The 12,445-nt window shown below is 42.7% G+C and overlaps 1 protein-coding gene across 1 annotated transcript in view; it reads right to left on the bottom strand.

Annotated features, from left to right (window-relative positions):
• Positions 1-11,100, bottom strand: part of LOC308465348 (septin-2) — a 60,304-nt gene extending 49,204 nt beyond the window's left edge. The window contains exons 1-3 of the mRNA XM_080985237.1: positions 10,974-11,100; positions 2,432-2,483; positions 1,552-1,651 (exon numbers count right to left, since the gene is read on the bottom strand). Of these exons, the coding sequence (XP_080841363.1) occupies positions 1,552-1,651; positions 2,432-2,458 (127 nt within the window). The 5' untranslated portion in view covers positions 2,459-2,483; positions 10,974-11,100. The remainder of the gene's footprint in view (positions 1-1,551; positions 1,652-2,431; positions 2,484-10,973) is intronic.
• Positions 11,101-12,445: the final 1,345 nt, after the last annotated feature.

Below are 12,445 nucleotides of genomic sequence, written 5' to 3'. Positions count from 1 at the left end.
ACAAACCAGATGTTTAGGTTTGCGTAAGTGAAGTGGAATAAAGCATTCTGTCATGATACACACGCATACACACAAACCCTGGACTTTCTGCAGTTTGGAAATTGATGGGGAAATGCACTGAAAAGCGTGGGACGTAGGAATGACTAACAAGAAGACATGAAAACACTCTGCAAGCATACTGTATAAAAAGGAATGCAAAATGAATTATCATTGTTGTATAACAGGGTGGGGAGCCTCCAGCCCAAGGGCAAATGCAGCCCTCAAGGCCTCTCCATCTGACCCTCATGACTCCCCCCAGGCTACATCCTCTCTTCCCAGGTCACATCCCTCACTGACCCTCATCACACCCCAATTGTTCTTCCCAGGCTGGAATGTCTACTTGAACTGGAGGAAAACTCAGTCGGTAGAACATGAGACTCTTAAGCTTAGGGTTGTGGGTTCAAGCTCCACCTTGCACAAAAGATTTCTGCATTGCAAGGTGCTGGACTAGATGACCCTTGTAATCCCTTCCTACTCTTACGGTTTTATGATCTAAGAACTCCGATAACGCCTCTTGCTTGCCTGGTTGGAGGATGGAGAGGGATGTGTGAGTGTATGTAAAAACTAACCTGCTGTACAAAGGTAAAATCTGCATTCAAACACAGATTAGTTTCAAATCATAAAATTATTAGTATTATTTAGAAGACATCTGAAGGCAGCCCTGTATATGGAAGTTTTTTTAAATGTTTAATGTTTTATTATGTTTTTATATATGTTGGAAGCTGGGGCAATCCAGTCAGATGGGTGGGGTATTAACAATACTAATACAAATACAGTGGTACCTCGGATTAAGTACTTAATTCATTCCGGAGGTCCGTTCTTAACCTGAAACTGTTCTTAACCTGAAGCACCATTTTAGCTAATGGGGCCTCCCGCTGCCGCTGCACCACGATTTCTGTTCTTATCCTGAAGCAAAGTTCTTAACCCGAGGTACTATTTCTGGGTTAGCGGAGTCTGTAGCTTGAAGCGTATGTAACCCGAAGCGTATGTAACCCGAGGTGCCACTGTACTACTAATAATAATATTCATTGCTCCGCCCACTATTGCACCTTACATCACAGGCCCTCAGAAAGTTGCCCAGAAGAGAACTGTCTTTTGGGCTGAAAAGGGTTCCCTTCCCCTGTCATATAACCTTCCTTCAAGCAAATCCCTATTTGCAAATGGTAGAGGTCGAAACTGGGGTCTTCTCCATGCAAAGCAGACGCCCTGCCCCTGAGCTATTTCCCTTCCTTCACCAGCAATGGCAGGAAGGCTGTGCCTCTTTAGTGAGATACTAACTTCAGTGCTCTTTACCTCGTCTCTTTCCCCACCCCCCAAGAACAGGGACAGACAATTCACAGGAAGAAATCCAGACTGAACTAGCTTCCATATGACAGTTTCAACAATAGATTTCCACACAAAAAGGAGGAAGAACTGATGGAGAGACACACACAAAAGAAAGATATATATTTAACAGCCTAAAATAGTCTAATAATGAAGTGCTTATAAAAAAAGAAGGGGGGGAGCACCTACCAACCACCATGAGGGTGAACTCAAAACCTTTCTTGACAGACTTCCTGTGGACTTGGTTGGGGAGATTGGCAAAGCCTACATATCCTGCCGAGTCAGAAAACTGAGGAGACGGAGAAAAACAATAAAAGTTGTGAACTGAACATGGAAGTCGGTTGTAACAAAAGCACAGGGGTTTTATGATGAAAGCACACAAAATGAACCAATAAAGAATCAACACAAATCCGCAGGACCGAAAAAAAGGGGTTGGGTGTTTTGACAGAAGTGGAACAGCAAGAACAATAACTCGTGTTTCCTCTTTTCCTGGGTCTCATGTAAATGTTGCATGGGAGGAAATGTTCATGCCATCCCCAAATTTGGAGAACGTGCAGACATCCTGCCCTCACGCAGACTTAGCCACACTTCCTCTTTTGCCACTTCTCATGTGTGTCGGAAGTGGCACAAAGTTCTCTTAATAACCAAATTACTGCTTAATAACCCAACTCATGTTTGAGAATTGTGTGGTTTATACCCAACTGCTGACTATGCAGCAGAGCAAAGGATGGCTGCTGGAAGGCTAACCTTCTGCCCAAATCAATGTCATATAGGACTGTACAGCAGGAGTGGGTAACCCTTTCTGGCTAGTGGGCCAGATCACTATATCTCCACCCCCAGGCAGGCCAAATTTGACAGCTGACCACCTGGCAATCACACAATGTCACAGTAATGTCAGGTGGTGCTGCGCTTCGAAGCCCCTTTAAAGTCAGGGCTTCAAAGAGCAGCACGGGGGCTGTTTTGAAAGCCCTTAACACGCAGCCCCACGCTCACAAGTCAGAACACACATACATGCAATGTTGCTAGCACAGTGTTCTGGTAAGGTCTGCCACAAACCCATTCTACTTACCTTCACTTTCTCACCAGATTGAGACATGTTCTCACACTCCAAATTTCAGAGCCTGGATTGGGGTGGGAGGAAGAGAATAGGAACAAAGTCTGTGTTAAATGGGAAAGCTAAGAATTCATCACATCATTTTTACAGCTATGGCACAGGGAACCAAATAGATGCAGTCCCTCACCCACCTCTGGCTATGGAAATATGTGTTAGGGGAAAGGACTGTTCTGTCCATTATTTGGTATCATTTATTTTATTATCTGTAGAGTGATGGCAACAGGTTTGTTTTAAGCTTTTTGAGTCCCATCGATAAGTTAATTGATCCAGCTACCAGTGGCTGACTTGCAGCTGTTTTATGCAGAGTTGGATTTTATTCCTAGAAAGTTGCGGGATTGGTTTTAGTGCTGATTTGTCATTATGTGCTTTGTTTTTAATGTTGCTTATTCTGTTGTACGTCTCCTAGAGCGTGTTTTATTGGGTGACTCACAAATAATAAATACTGTAAAAAAATTTACTATAACCAAGTTGGAAGCAGCAAACAAAGAAAACATCATTTTGCAAATGAGACAAGAGCATGGCTCTTCAAGCAGTAGCTTCTGACTCTCAGCTAAGTTGCAATCTGATTGAAGGGGAAAAGAGCTCACATATGTGCTTCTTGCTCAAAGCTCAGACCACATGGCTCTCAGAAGCCACTCTTGAGTTCCTATACCAATAATTTAGGAATTTTCACCACTGTAACTAAGCCAGAACTAGCAGGTTCTTATGTTTCTGGATTCCCAATAGACTTGTTGTGCAGTTGGGTATAAAAAAATATGAAACCAACTGCTCCTTTATTCAGAACATATACAGAAACAAAGGAGGAGAGACTCAAGAAATTTAATCACTGGCCTTCTTGACAAACACATTTCGTGGCCTGAAAAGAAGGAAGTGACCTACAGACAGACACCTGTGACTTCTGGATGCAGATGCTTTCCTGTTGCTTACTAATGTTCAGTGTTGCTGGCAGGATGCAACGCCAAGTTATAATAGAATGCAAGAGGACTGCTAAATGCTTGCACTAGAAAAATGGTTAGAAAATTAGTTGGAGGGAGGGGAATCTTCAGCTTTTCCCCATTGCTCCCCAGCAAATATACAGATCACAAATACATAGATCAACCATTCACAGTGCTGGTTCACAGCGCTTGCCTGTTTGTTAAAGTTCCCCACCACACTTTTAGTATATTATTATTACCCACGATTCCCCAGCAGGTCCCAGGGCAGGTCACAACAATCTGAAACTCAGTATTAAAAAGTTAAAACAAGTTACAGCCACAGGAATAGGGTGGGTCCTGAAAACACACAACTCAGGTGTCTGGAAACCAAGACTGATGAGGAAAAGTTAAGAGAGTTGGGTATGTTTAGCCTGGAAAAGAGGAGGCTGAGAGGAGATAGGATAGCCATCTTCAAATATCTAAAGGGCTGTCACATGAAGGATGGAGCAAGCTTGTTTTCTGCTGCTCCAGTGACTAGGACCTGAACCAATGGATTCAATTTACAAGAAAGGAGATTCCGACTAAACATCAGGAAAGAGCTGTTCGACAGTGGAACTGACTCCCTTGGAAGGTGGTGAACTCTCCCTCACTAGAGGCTTTTAAGCATATGGTCATCTGTCATGGATGCTTTAGTTTGACTAGATGCCTCTTGCGATCTCTTCCAACTCTACAATACTATGATTCTATGAAAGGCCATGGTTAAGATGTGTATCTTCAGTAGAGGTAGTCTGCACACAAAAGAAAAGGAAAAGCTGGATATGACAAACACTGGCTATGACAGCAAAGCCCCAAACTCTGCAATCAGTCTTAAGTGGTGTTGACTGGTGCCCATTGGGACTGGTACGGCAAAATGCAGGAAGCCAAAACAGCAGGTGGAGCCAGAACCAACAAGAGAGAGAGCCAATTAATTATCATTTTGGTCCCATCCTCCTCCTTGCTGAATTCCAGAAGGACAAAACTAAGACTAAGGAGGAGGCAGCTTACAGCCAATACCACCCCCAGGATTGGTTGTAAGTAGGAAGGTGGGGAGCTGGAGACTGGCTAAGGGCAGATTGAGCGTGATAGGGCAGTGCCCCTTCATCCTAACGGACCAGCTCCAGCTGCTCTAAACAGTGCAAGAGGTGCTGCAGAGATGTGCATCACACCCAAATGTACATTTACTCAGAAGTTAATTCACACTGCGTTCGTTCAGTGGCACTTAACGTTCATTAAGCATGCATAGAACTGCCACCCTCATTAAGTTAGATCAGAAATAGGGAACCTGGTGGCAGGACTGGAATGCAGCTCCTATCATCCCTGACTACTGGCCGCACTGGCTGGGGGTGATGGGAGCTGGGAGTTCAATGGCAGATGTTGGCTAGCCCTGCTTTAGATGATATGTGTGTGCACTGCAGCCGGCATCTGTTGGAAGAAGCATTTTCTCTTGGACAACAGAGATGAGAGTAGATGGCATCACGTTTGCCATCTGATGTTTTGATAAAACAGTATTTTTTAAAAAAATCAGCTGCCTAATTAACTAGTCATTAAAAAATAATAATCGCCAAACATGTTTTTAAACAATAGTCTCAACGCAACTCCATTACACGTTCTGTTGAGAACCTCCCCATCCCAAAAAAGGCAACACAGCTGTACAAACAGAGCTTTCAGTAGTGCTTGGACTAATGCCCAGGGATCTTTCCTAGAGGTCAGCTGATAGCCGAAGCTGATTTGACTAAGCACCAACGTCCAATAAACTTGTAGCATTCTCAGCCCTCTTTGGAAGCAAAATATCCAAAACCCATCCTCATATCTTTGTAGGTATGTTTGCAGCCAACCTATGCTACGAGCATCACAGCTGTAGCCTTAAATAAGCTTCATACAGGAGGCCCAAAAAAATAATTAATCCTAAGAGACTAAAGGGGGCGGGTGTTCCCCCACTGGGCAGTGCTTTCTACCTAGTGCACCAACATAGTAAGAACAGACCTCTTAGTCTCTCCTCTGTCAGTCCGCTTGGTTTCCACATTCATGGAGGAACAGGCTTGTCATCCTCCACTGACAGCATGGAAACAAAATGGGCTTGCAGAGGAAGGAAGAAGCAAACCGTCCTGCAGGGATGTGGGGAGCAGAGCCCTCTTCTGACAAACACTCCCACCCCCTAACTGCTTTGCTATTAGTTAAAACTACACATGGCAGTGTGGAAACAAACACAGTCTTGCTTAAGGAACATCTCAACTAAGCAAAAGCAGACCTGATTCACAAAACTGATCAGCAATCAATGCAGAAGCAAATTTCCATATTCGAGGTACCACTGTACTTGACCACATGTGGTTTAACAATTTCTAGAGACACACAAAACTGAACAATTTTTTTTTAAATGAAGTACTGGGCATATTTTGATGTTGTATAACTTGGTAAGGCACCATTCATCAAAGCTGATTTCAGAAGGACACATACTGTACCAATAACATTTCCGATCTCACGGGAGCGCAGGCTTTTGAAAATTACACTCAAAGAGTACAGAGATCCACGTCAGTTGGACATGACAATCAAACACTAGCATCCACAGTATGTTGTCATCCCAAAAGTCCATTACGAGATGAGGCCCCCTCTGGAAGAGGCAGGAAGGAACCCAGGTCATTTCCTTTGTAACTTCGGGATGCAAAAAAGTAAACTTAGTACAGTAGCTGGCATCTGAGGACTTCACTCTCCAGTCACAACAAAATGAAAACATTATATAAAGTTTTCAGGTTTGCAGTACACCCAAAAATTAGCCAATGATTTATCATCATGGCTATAAGAGCATGTGTGTATATAAAAATAATTCTTTATTTATATCCTGCTGCTCTTGGTATCCAGAGTGATTTTCTATTTTTTTTCATAGTAAGTTGATTTTGTAATTGGCATTAAAACTTCTTAAAGACTAGAATGCCATCACAGTTTAGCGCCCTTAAAAATGAATCCATAAAAAATAGGGTAACATTCCCAAGTTTGCAGAAATGTCTATCATTGTGAGAGTAGCCATCGTGTGATGGTGTCTCTTTTAGCTTTTGTAATTCTGAAGTGATTACAAACCAGCTCAGACATCCATCCCTTATTCTTTCAAATCCTGCATGTCTGGCATGTGGAGCAGTGATTATGTCTGTAGATGGTTTTAACTGAGTAAGCAGCCTGATGCATTTTTAATACCAAAACCAAAGACATTTTACAGCCTTCCAAGGGAAGAATAGTTGGATGAAAGCCACAAAAGAGCTTTTCCATCTCTCCATTTAAGTTTATTTTTTTTTAAAGGAAAGGGATATATGCAAGAATGAACAAAAAAACATCCAACTCTTGAGCAGTGTGTTGAAGATCAAGTTTTGCTGCCAGGATCTATACCCAATAGCTTAGACCAGACGCTCTGGGTGGGGATGGAAGCAGGAAGTACTGGATCCATGTGGCATTCCTTAAATGCTTTCAGAATTGCAAAGCCAAGCACAAATCTGCAGCTTATGAGCACAGAGAAAGAAACAGGGGTTAAGATGGAGAAATCCTAAGTATTTAGCTGTATAACTAGACATCAAAAGCCATTCAGTGATAAATGGATGTGCATGTCTGACACCTAGCTCACTCAGAGATGCAATTATGTTTTCTAGTTTTAGGGAAACAATATATATATATATATATATATATATATATATATATATATATATTGCTTGCGTGTCATACTTACAGCTTCTCCCGTGTGCGGCTTCATTGCAATTTTGTGGCAGCCTGCACAAATGTCCTTAACCCTCACCACTTCTGTTATTCCTCACTTCCCAATACAACAGCGCAAGCGTGCGTGGCTTTAAAAACCCACACAAAGGATTAGAAAGACAGCTCTATGAGTGGCTGCCAAATAGGGCAGGACATAATCAGAAGCCACCTTCCTTCTTGCCAAAGCAGCAAGCAATGAATGGATTTCCCATCTGCGACCTGCAACACCTATGCACATATGGACAGACACATGAAGCTTTTAAGTATTTTAGCATTGGAAAATGCTCCCCACGCCAACAGAAAATTAAATTAAATTTTGATGCAGCTAAATGCAGCTTGCCTTACTTTTTTAACATTTCCAAACACACAGGTCTTCCTTTCCTCAAGCTCCCAGTTCCAGCTGGGGATTTACACTGCAAAAAATAATAATTAAAAATGCCCAGGCAGCTGTCAGAGCCAGCACTGCACATATTTCCCTGTTTCCACTTCAGAAGTGAGTTAACAGGGCATTCCTAGGAAGAGGGAGGAAGATACTAGGGGTGCTAATTCTTTAGATTAAAACAAGCATTTAGCATTCCAATGAACTACTGCTTGATGCAAACATGGGGGAGGGGGGGGAGTAGCTCCAGGTTCCCATGATTACTTTTAAAGCTGTATAATAGGTCAAAATTAACCACATTCCCCATCATCCCTGCTTGGAACTATATTGCCTGCTTATTTTTATTTTTGCACCCAGCAAAGACACAAGAGCCCTCCCAGGGACAGGGTCGGCTTTCAAATATGTGTGATAAGCAAAAATGCACAATGTGTAACTTTACACAGAGAGAGATATGGACTACTGTATCATCTAATGTGGAATTTTGCTTGATAGCAGCTTGGGGCACCATCAGGAAATCCCAAGAGTAGATTTTAAATGTATGCAACAGGCAAAATATCACCAGGTGATGCTTTCCACCACTAACTATCCCACCCATCCTGCATATCTGTTCCAGCAGAAAACCATTTGTTGATTTTTACTATTTTTTGACTGATACAGGAGCCCTGCCAGAAAAAACACAGGAAGCAGCCTTATATCAGGTCAAACACTTTGTCCACCAAGCCCAATAGCTGCAGCACTGTGTCTCAAAAAGTAGTTCAGAGTTCAAGGTTCTTGTGTTAATTTGCAAGGGCCTTAACGACTTTAGTACAGGATAGCTTAAAGACCACCTGACTCCTTATATTGCTGCCCCATCACTGAGGTCTTCAGGGGAGTCAGTTAGTGGCCCCCCATAGCTTGGATGCACAGCTCATACTTAGGGTTCTTTGAGCCTTTGGCAAGGAGCTGTTCAAAATAAATCATTTTACCGCATGCCTTTTGTTGCGGTGCAAAAAAGGAAGGGAAGTTTCTTCTGCATTTGATCTTGCCATGACAGTGGCATTGCACCATCACACTCATATATGTCATATACTCCATAGACTGATAGGAGGTTTTTGTGCCCCCAGCAGGGGCTGGTTTCACCAACCTCTGACTGTTGGCCCAATTCTGTAGAACTCCCTCCCAGCTGAGACCAGACAAGCCTCCTCCCTGTTGAACTTCCAGGACTTAGTGAAAACTGTTTTTACTTATTTCAGCAAGCATTTCAAGTACGTTCTCTGGTTTTATGGTTAGTTTTAACCAATTTTATCTTTTTTTCCTATCTTTTTATTCTTACTTTACATCACTTAAGAGACTATGGTGCTAAGCAGTATATACGTAGTTAAAAAAGTGAAGTGTTTATTATGGTCATGCCCCATTAAATTAAGTACAAAATATAAAGCAATACATAAACACAACAGAACTAATTGTTTGTTTTTCAACGTGACAAAATCTTCACAAAAAGAATAAACACCCCTTATCCTTCGGAGGGGGGAGCATTATCAGGGAGAATAAATCAGACTAGGATCTTCTGCATGCAAAGTCTATGCTCTACCCACAAAACAACAGGCCCTTCTACCTCACCCCACAAAAAGAGGCTGCCACTACTCATTCCTGGAAGCGAAAGCATTCAGGTTGTGTTTAATAACATTGACCTGGGGAGCTTCTGCATGCAAAACAGCAGTCATTTTCTTGATTTTACTGTTTTATCTCTTGGCAAACCACTTTGCGGTCCCCTTCCAACCTAGCAGTGTATAAATTTTATGAAGATAAAAATTAAGCAAATAAAATGAATGAAGCATGAACCAAGTCACAGCCCAACGACCCCCTGCAAAGAAAAAACCCAACCAGTTGCCCCTCATTCAAGCAGGGGTGTCTTCCGAGGGGGGGGGGAGACAGTAAATTAAGCTGCCTGTCTTCTAGCTCAGTTGGTCAAGTATGAAACTCTTAGCTGTCAGTTTGAGACCCATGTTGGGCAAAAGATTCCTGCACTGTGGAGGGTTGGACTAGATAACCCTCAGGGTCCCTTCCAGATCTACATTTCTATGATTTTTATACATGCCAACTGGAATAAAATATTGGGGGGGGGGGGCAGGTAAGCCCCGCCCTGCCTAACTGATCACATGACACAGCACCCAACCACCATTTGAATGGCAATGCTCATCAACTGGGGGGGGCAGCCCCCTCAAATATTTTACTGGGGGGTGCGTGGGCCCAAAGGGGTTGGCTCCTATGAACTGCGTTAACAGTTTGCCCTTTCCCCCCAAAACAGCCGCTCGCGTCAGGCTGGATTTGATTTAAATCAAATCAATTTAGATCATGATTTAAATCACTAGTCAGTAAGACTTGATTTAAATCATTTTTTTAACAGAAAGACTCATTTTTGCATATTTACAACTAGATGAAGGTTTCATTTTTGGAATGATAAATTTTCAGAGTAGTTTTTACAGTTACAGTATAGCAAAAATTTCTGATTTGGTTACACTATTAGAAATACGTAGACAGATCATTATGAAATTATTGTGAGGTTTAATAAGTTAACTGTTTATATTTGGACAGCTTTTCTGCTGTACTTTATTGAAAGGAGAAAAATAAAAAATTAAACAATTTATTTAACTAAAACAATAACATTATAGCATATGTATCCATGTTTGTTAACTGATGTGGTTAAACAATTTAAAAAACCCCTGAGTTTTAGCACACATCAAAAACTTAAAACAAATCCTTATTTCCTGATGAATAGCCTTTGGACTCTAATGTAACTTAAACAGAAAACTGTCTTTAGAAAGATTTCCCCCCCAAAAGCATTTTATTTTAAAAATCCGATTTAATTCTTTTTAAAAAACCGATTTTAATTTTTAAAAATCCGATTTTTTTATTTTAAAAAAATAATCATTGATTTTTCTCCACCCTGGCCTGCATGCAAAGTGTTCTTGCAGTGGCCCACAGCCCTTTCTCTGCTCACCCCCCCCCCGCACCCCCATAACTGGGCACCCTTTCATTCCCGGATGGATGCCAACCACAGCAGCCCTTCCTCCTCAGCGGGTGCACCAGGGGTGCCAACTAAAAACAAAATATTAGGGGGTCACTTGGAGAACGCACAGAGACGCCATTTGAATGGCAGCGCTCATTCACTGGGGGGGGGGAGGGCGCTCAAATATTTTATTGGGGGGGCAGGCAAGGGGACCTCGGCCCTTAGGAAAAGGGGGGCACCTCCTGCAACGCCCCAGTGGAGGAAGCTGAGGGACGCCGACCCCTCTCGCTCCCCCCCCCCCCGACTCCAGGGGCGGCTGTCAAGTCAGTCAGCCGGTCTCCCTTCCCCTCAGTCCCCTTCCCTAGACTGGGCTGTGGGGAAGGAGGGAGGGAGGCCTCCGACTCGGGAAGCCGGAGGAGCAGCCGCCGCTACGCCCCTTACCTCGTCCAAAAAACCCTCCTCAGGCACCGCAGTCGGCAGCCAGGCCCGGAGTAAGAGACGGCGCTGGGGGAGGGGAGGAGGCGGGGGACTTCCTCGTCCTGAAGCTCCGCCCGCATCCCACAAGGCTCGGCGGTCCGCTCTAGCCCTGCGCTCTCTGTGTCCGCCTGGCTGCCGTTGCCTGGGGAAGAGACGGAGGGAGCAGTCGAGGAGAAAGTCCTAGAGTGTCTCTCCCGCTCTCTTTTTTGTTACCTTCCCCCTCCCCACCCTCAGATTCCGCTGAAGTGATTCTTCTCTTGCCCTTGACAGGGATGGGGAGCATAGCTGTCAACTTTTCCCTTTTCTTGCGAGGAATCCTATTCGGAATAAGGGAAGTTCCCTTAAAAAAAGGGAAACGTTGACAGCTATGATGGGGAGGCATCTGCTGGGGGTTTAATCCTCTTTGCTCGTCCACGTCTCGTTTCAAATCCTGGAAATATATATGTGTGTTTGTGTGTGTGTGTGTGTGTGTGTGTGTGTGTATATACAACAATTGCAACAATATATTATGTGTTCTATCTCTCTCTATATATACAGTATATATATATATATATATATATATATACATAATATATTGTTGCAATTATTATTATATTTTATTTTTAAAATAAATTTCACTGGCTTTTGTGTGACAAGCATATAGCAATAACATCTCTAATCTCTCTGCCCCCACTCCTCATTAGGTATCAGGTTATATATACATTAAGGTAACTGGGTTTTTTGTTTTGTTTTATGCTTTAATCAATCCGTACAGATTCTGCAAAAGTCAAGCATGTGAAGTCCTGGGGACAGCAGCACAGAAATCGTCTTATCTGTCATAGATGGCAATAATAATAATGTGTGTAGTTCAGACCGTGCTGTTCGCACTAGCAATGATGCTCTGAAGAGTTTGTATTTTAAGACCATTATCATTTGCGTATTGAATAAATGGCCATATTGCAAAAGAAAATAAATAAATAGCAACAATATATAATGTTATATATACAGGGGTACCTTGGTTTTCAAACTTAATCTGTTCCGGAAGTCCGTTTCAAAACCAAGGCGTGCTTTCCCATAGAAAGTAACTCAAAATGGATTAATCCATTCCAGACTTTTAAAAACAACCCCAAAAACAGCAATTTAACATGACTTTTACTATCTAACAAGACCACTGTTCCATAACATGAAAGCAATAAACAATGTACTGCAGTCACACAGTCAATCAGTAGCTGAACTGGGTACCACACAGTCACACAAAAAAAGAGCCACAAAAACAAAAACGCAAAATTAATAACAAAAACAGACAGACCTCAGCTTAACACTCAAAAGCGAAGTGTGACACTCAAAACAGAGCACGTTTGGCTTCCGAAAAAAGTTCTCAAACACTTCCAGGTTTGCAGTGTTTGGGTTCCAAGTTGTTTGAGTACCAAGGCATTTGAGAACCAAGGTACCACTGT

Source organism: Podarcis pityusensis (genome assembly GCF_964106645.2).
Source record: "Podarcis pityusensis genome assembly, chromosome: 16".
Lineage (NCBI taxonomy): Eukaryota > Metazoa > Chordata > Lepidosauria > Squamata > Lacertidae > Podarcis > Podarcis pityusensis.
This window is presented reverse-complemented; position numbering and strand designations above follow the sequence as displayed.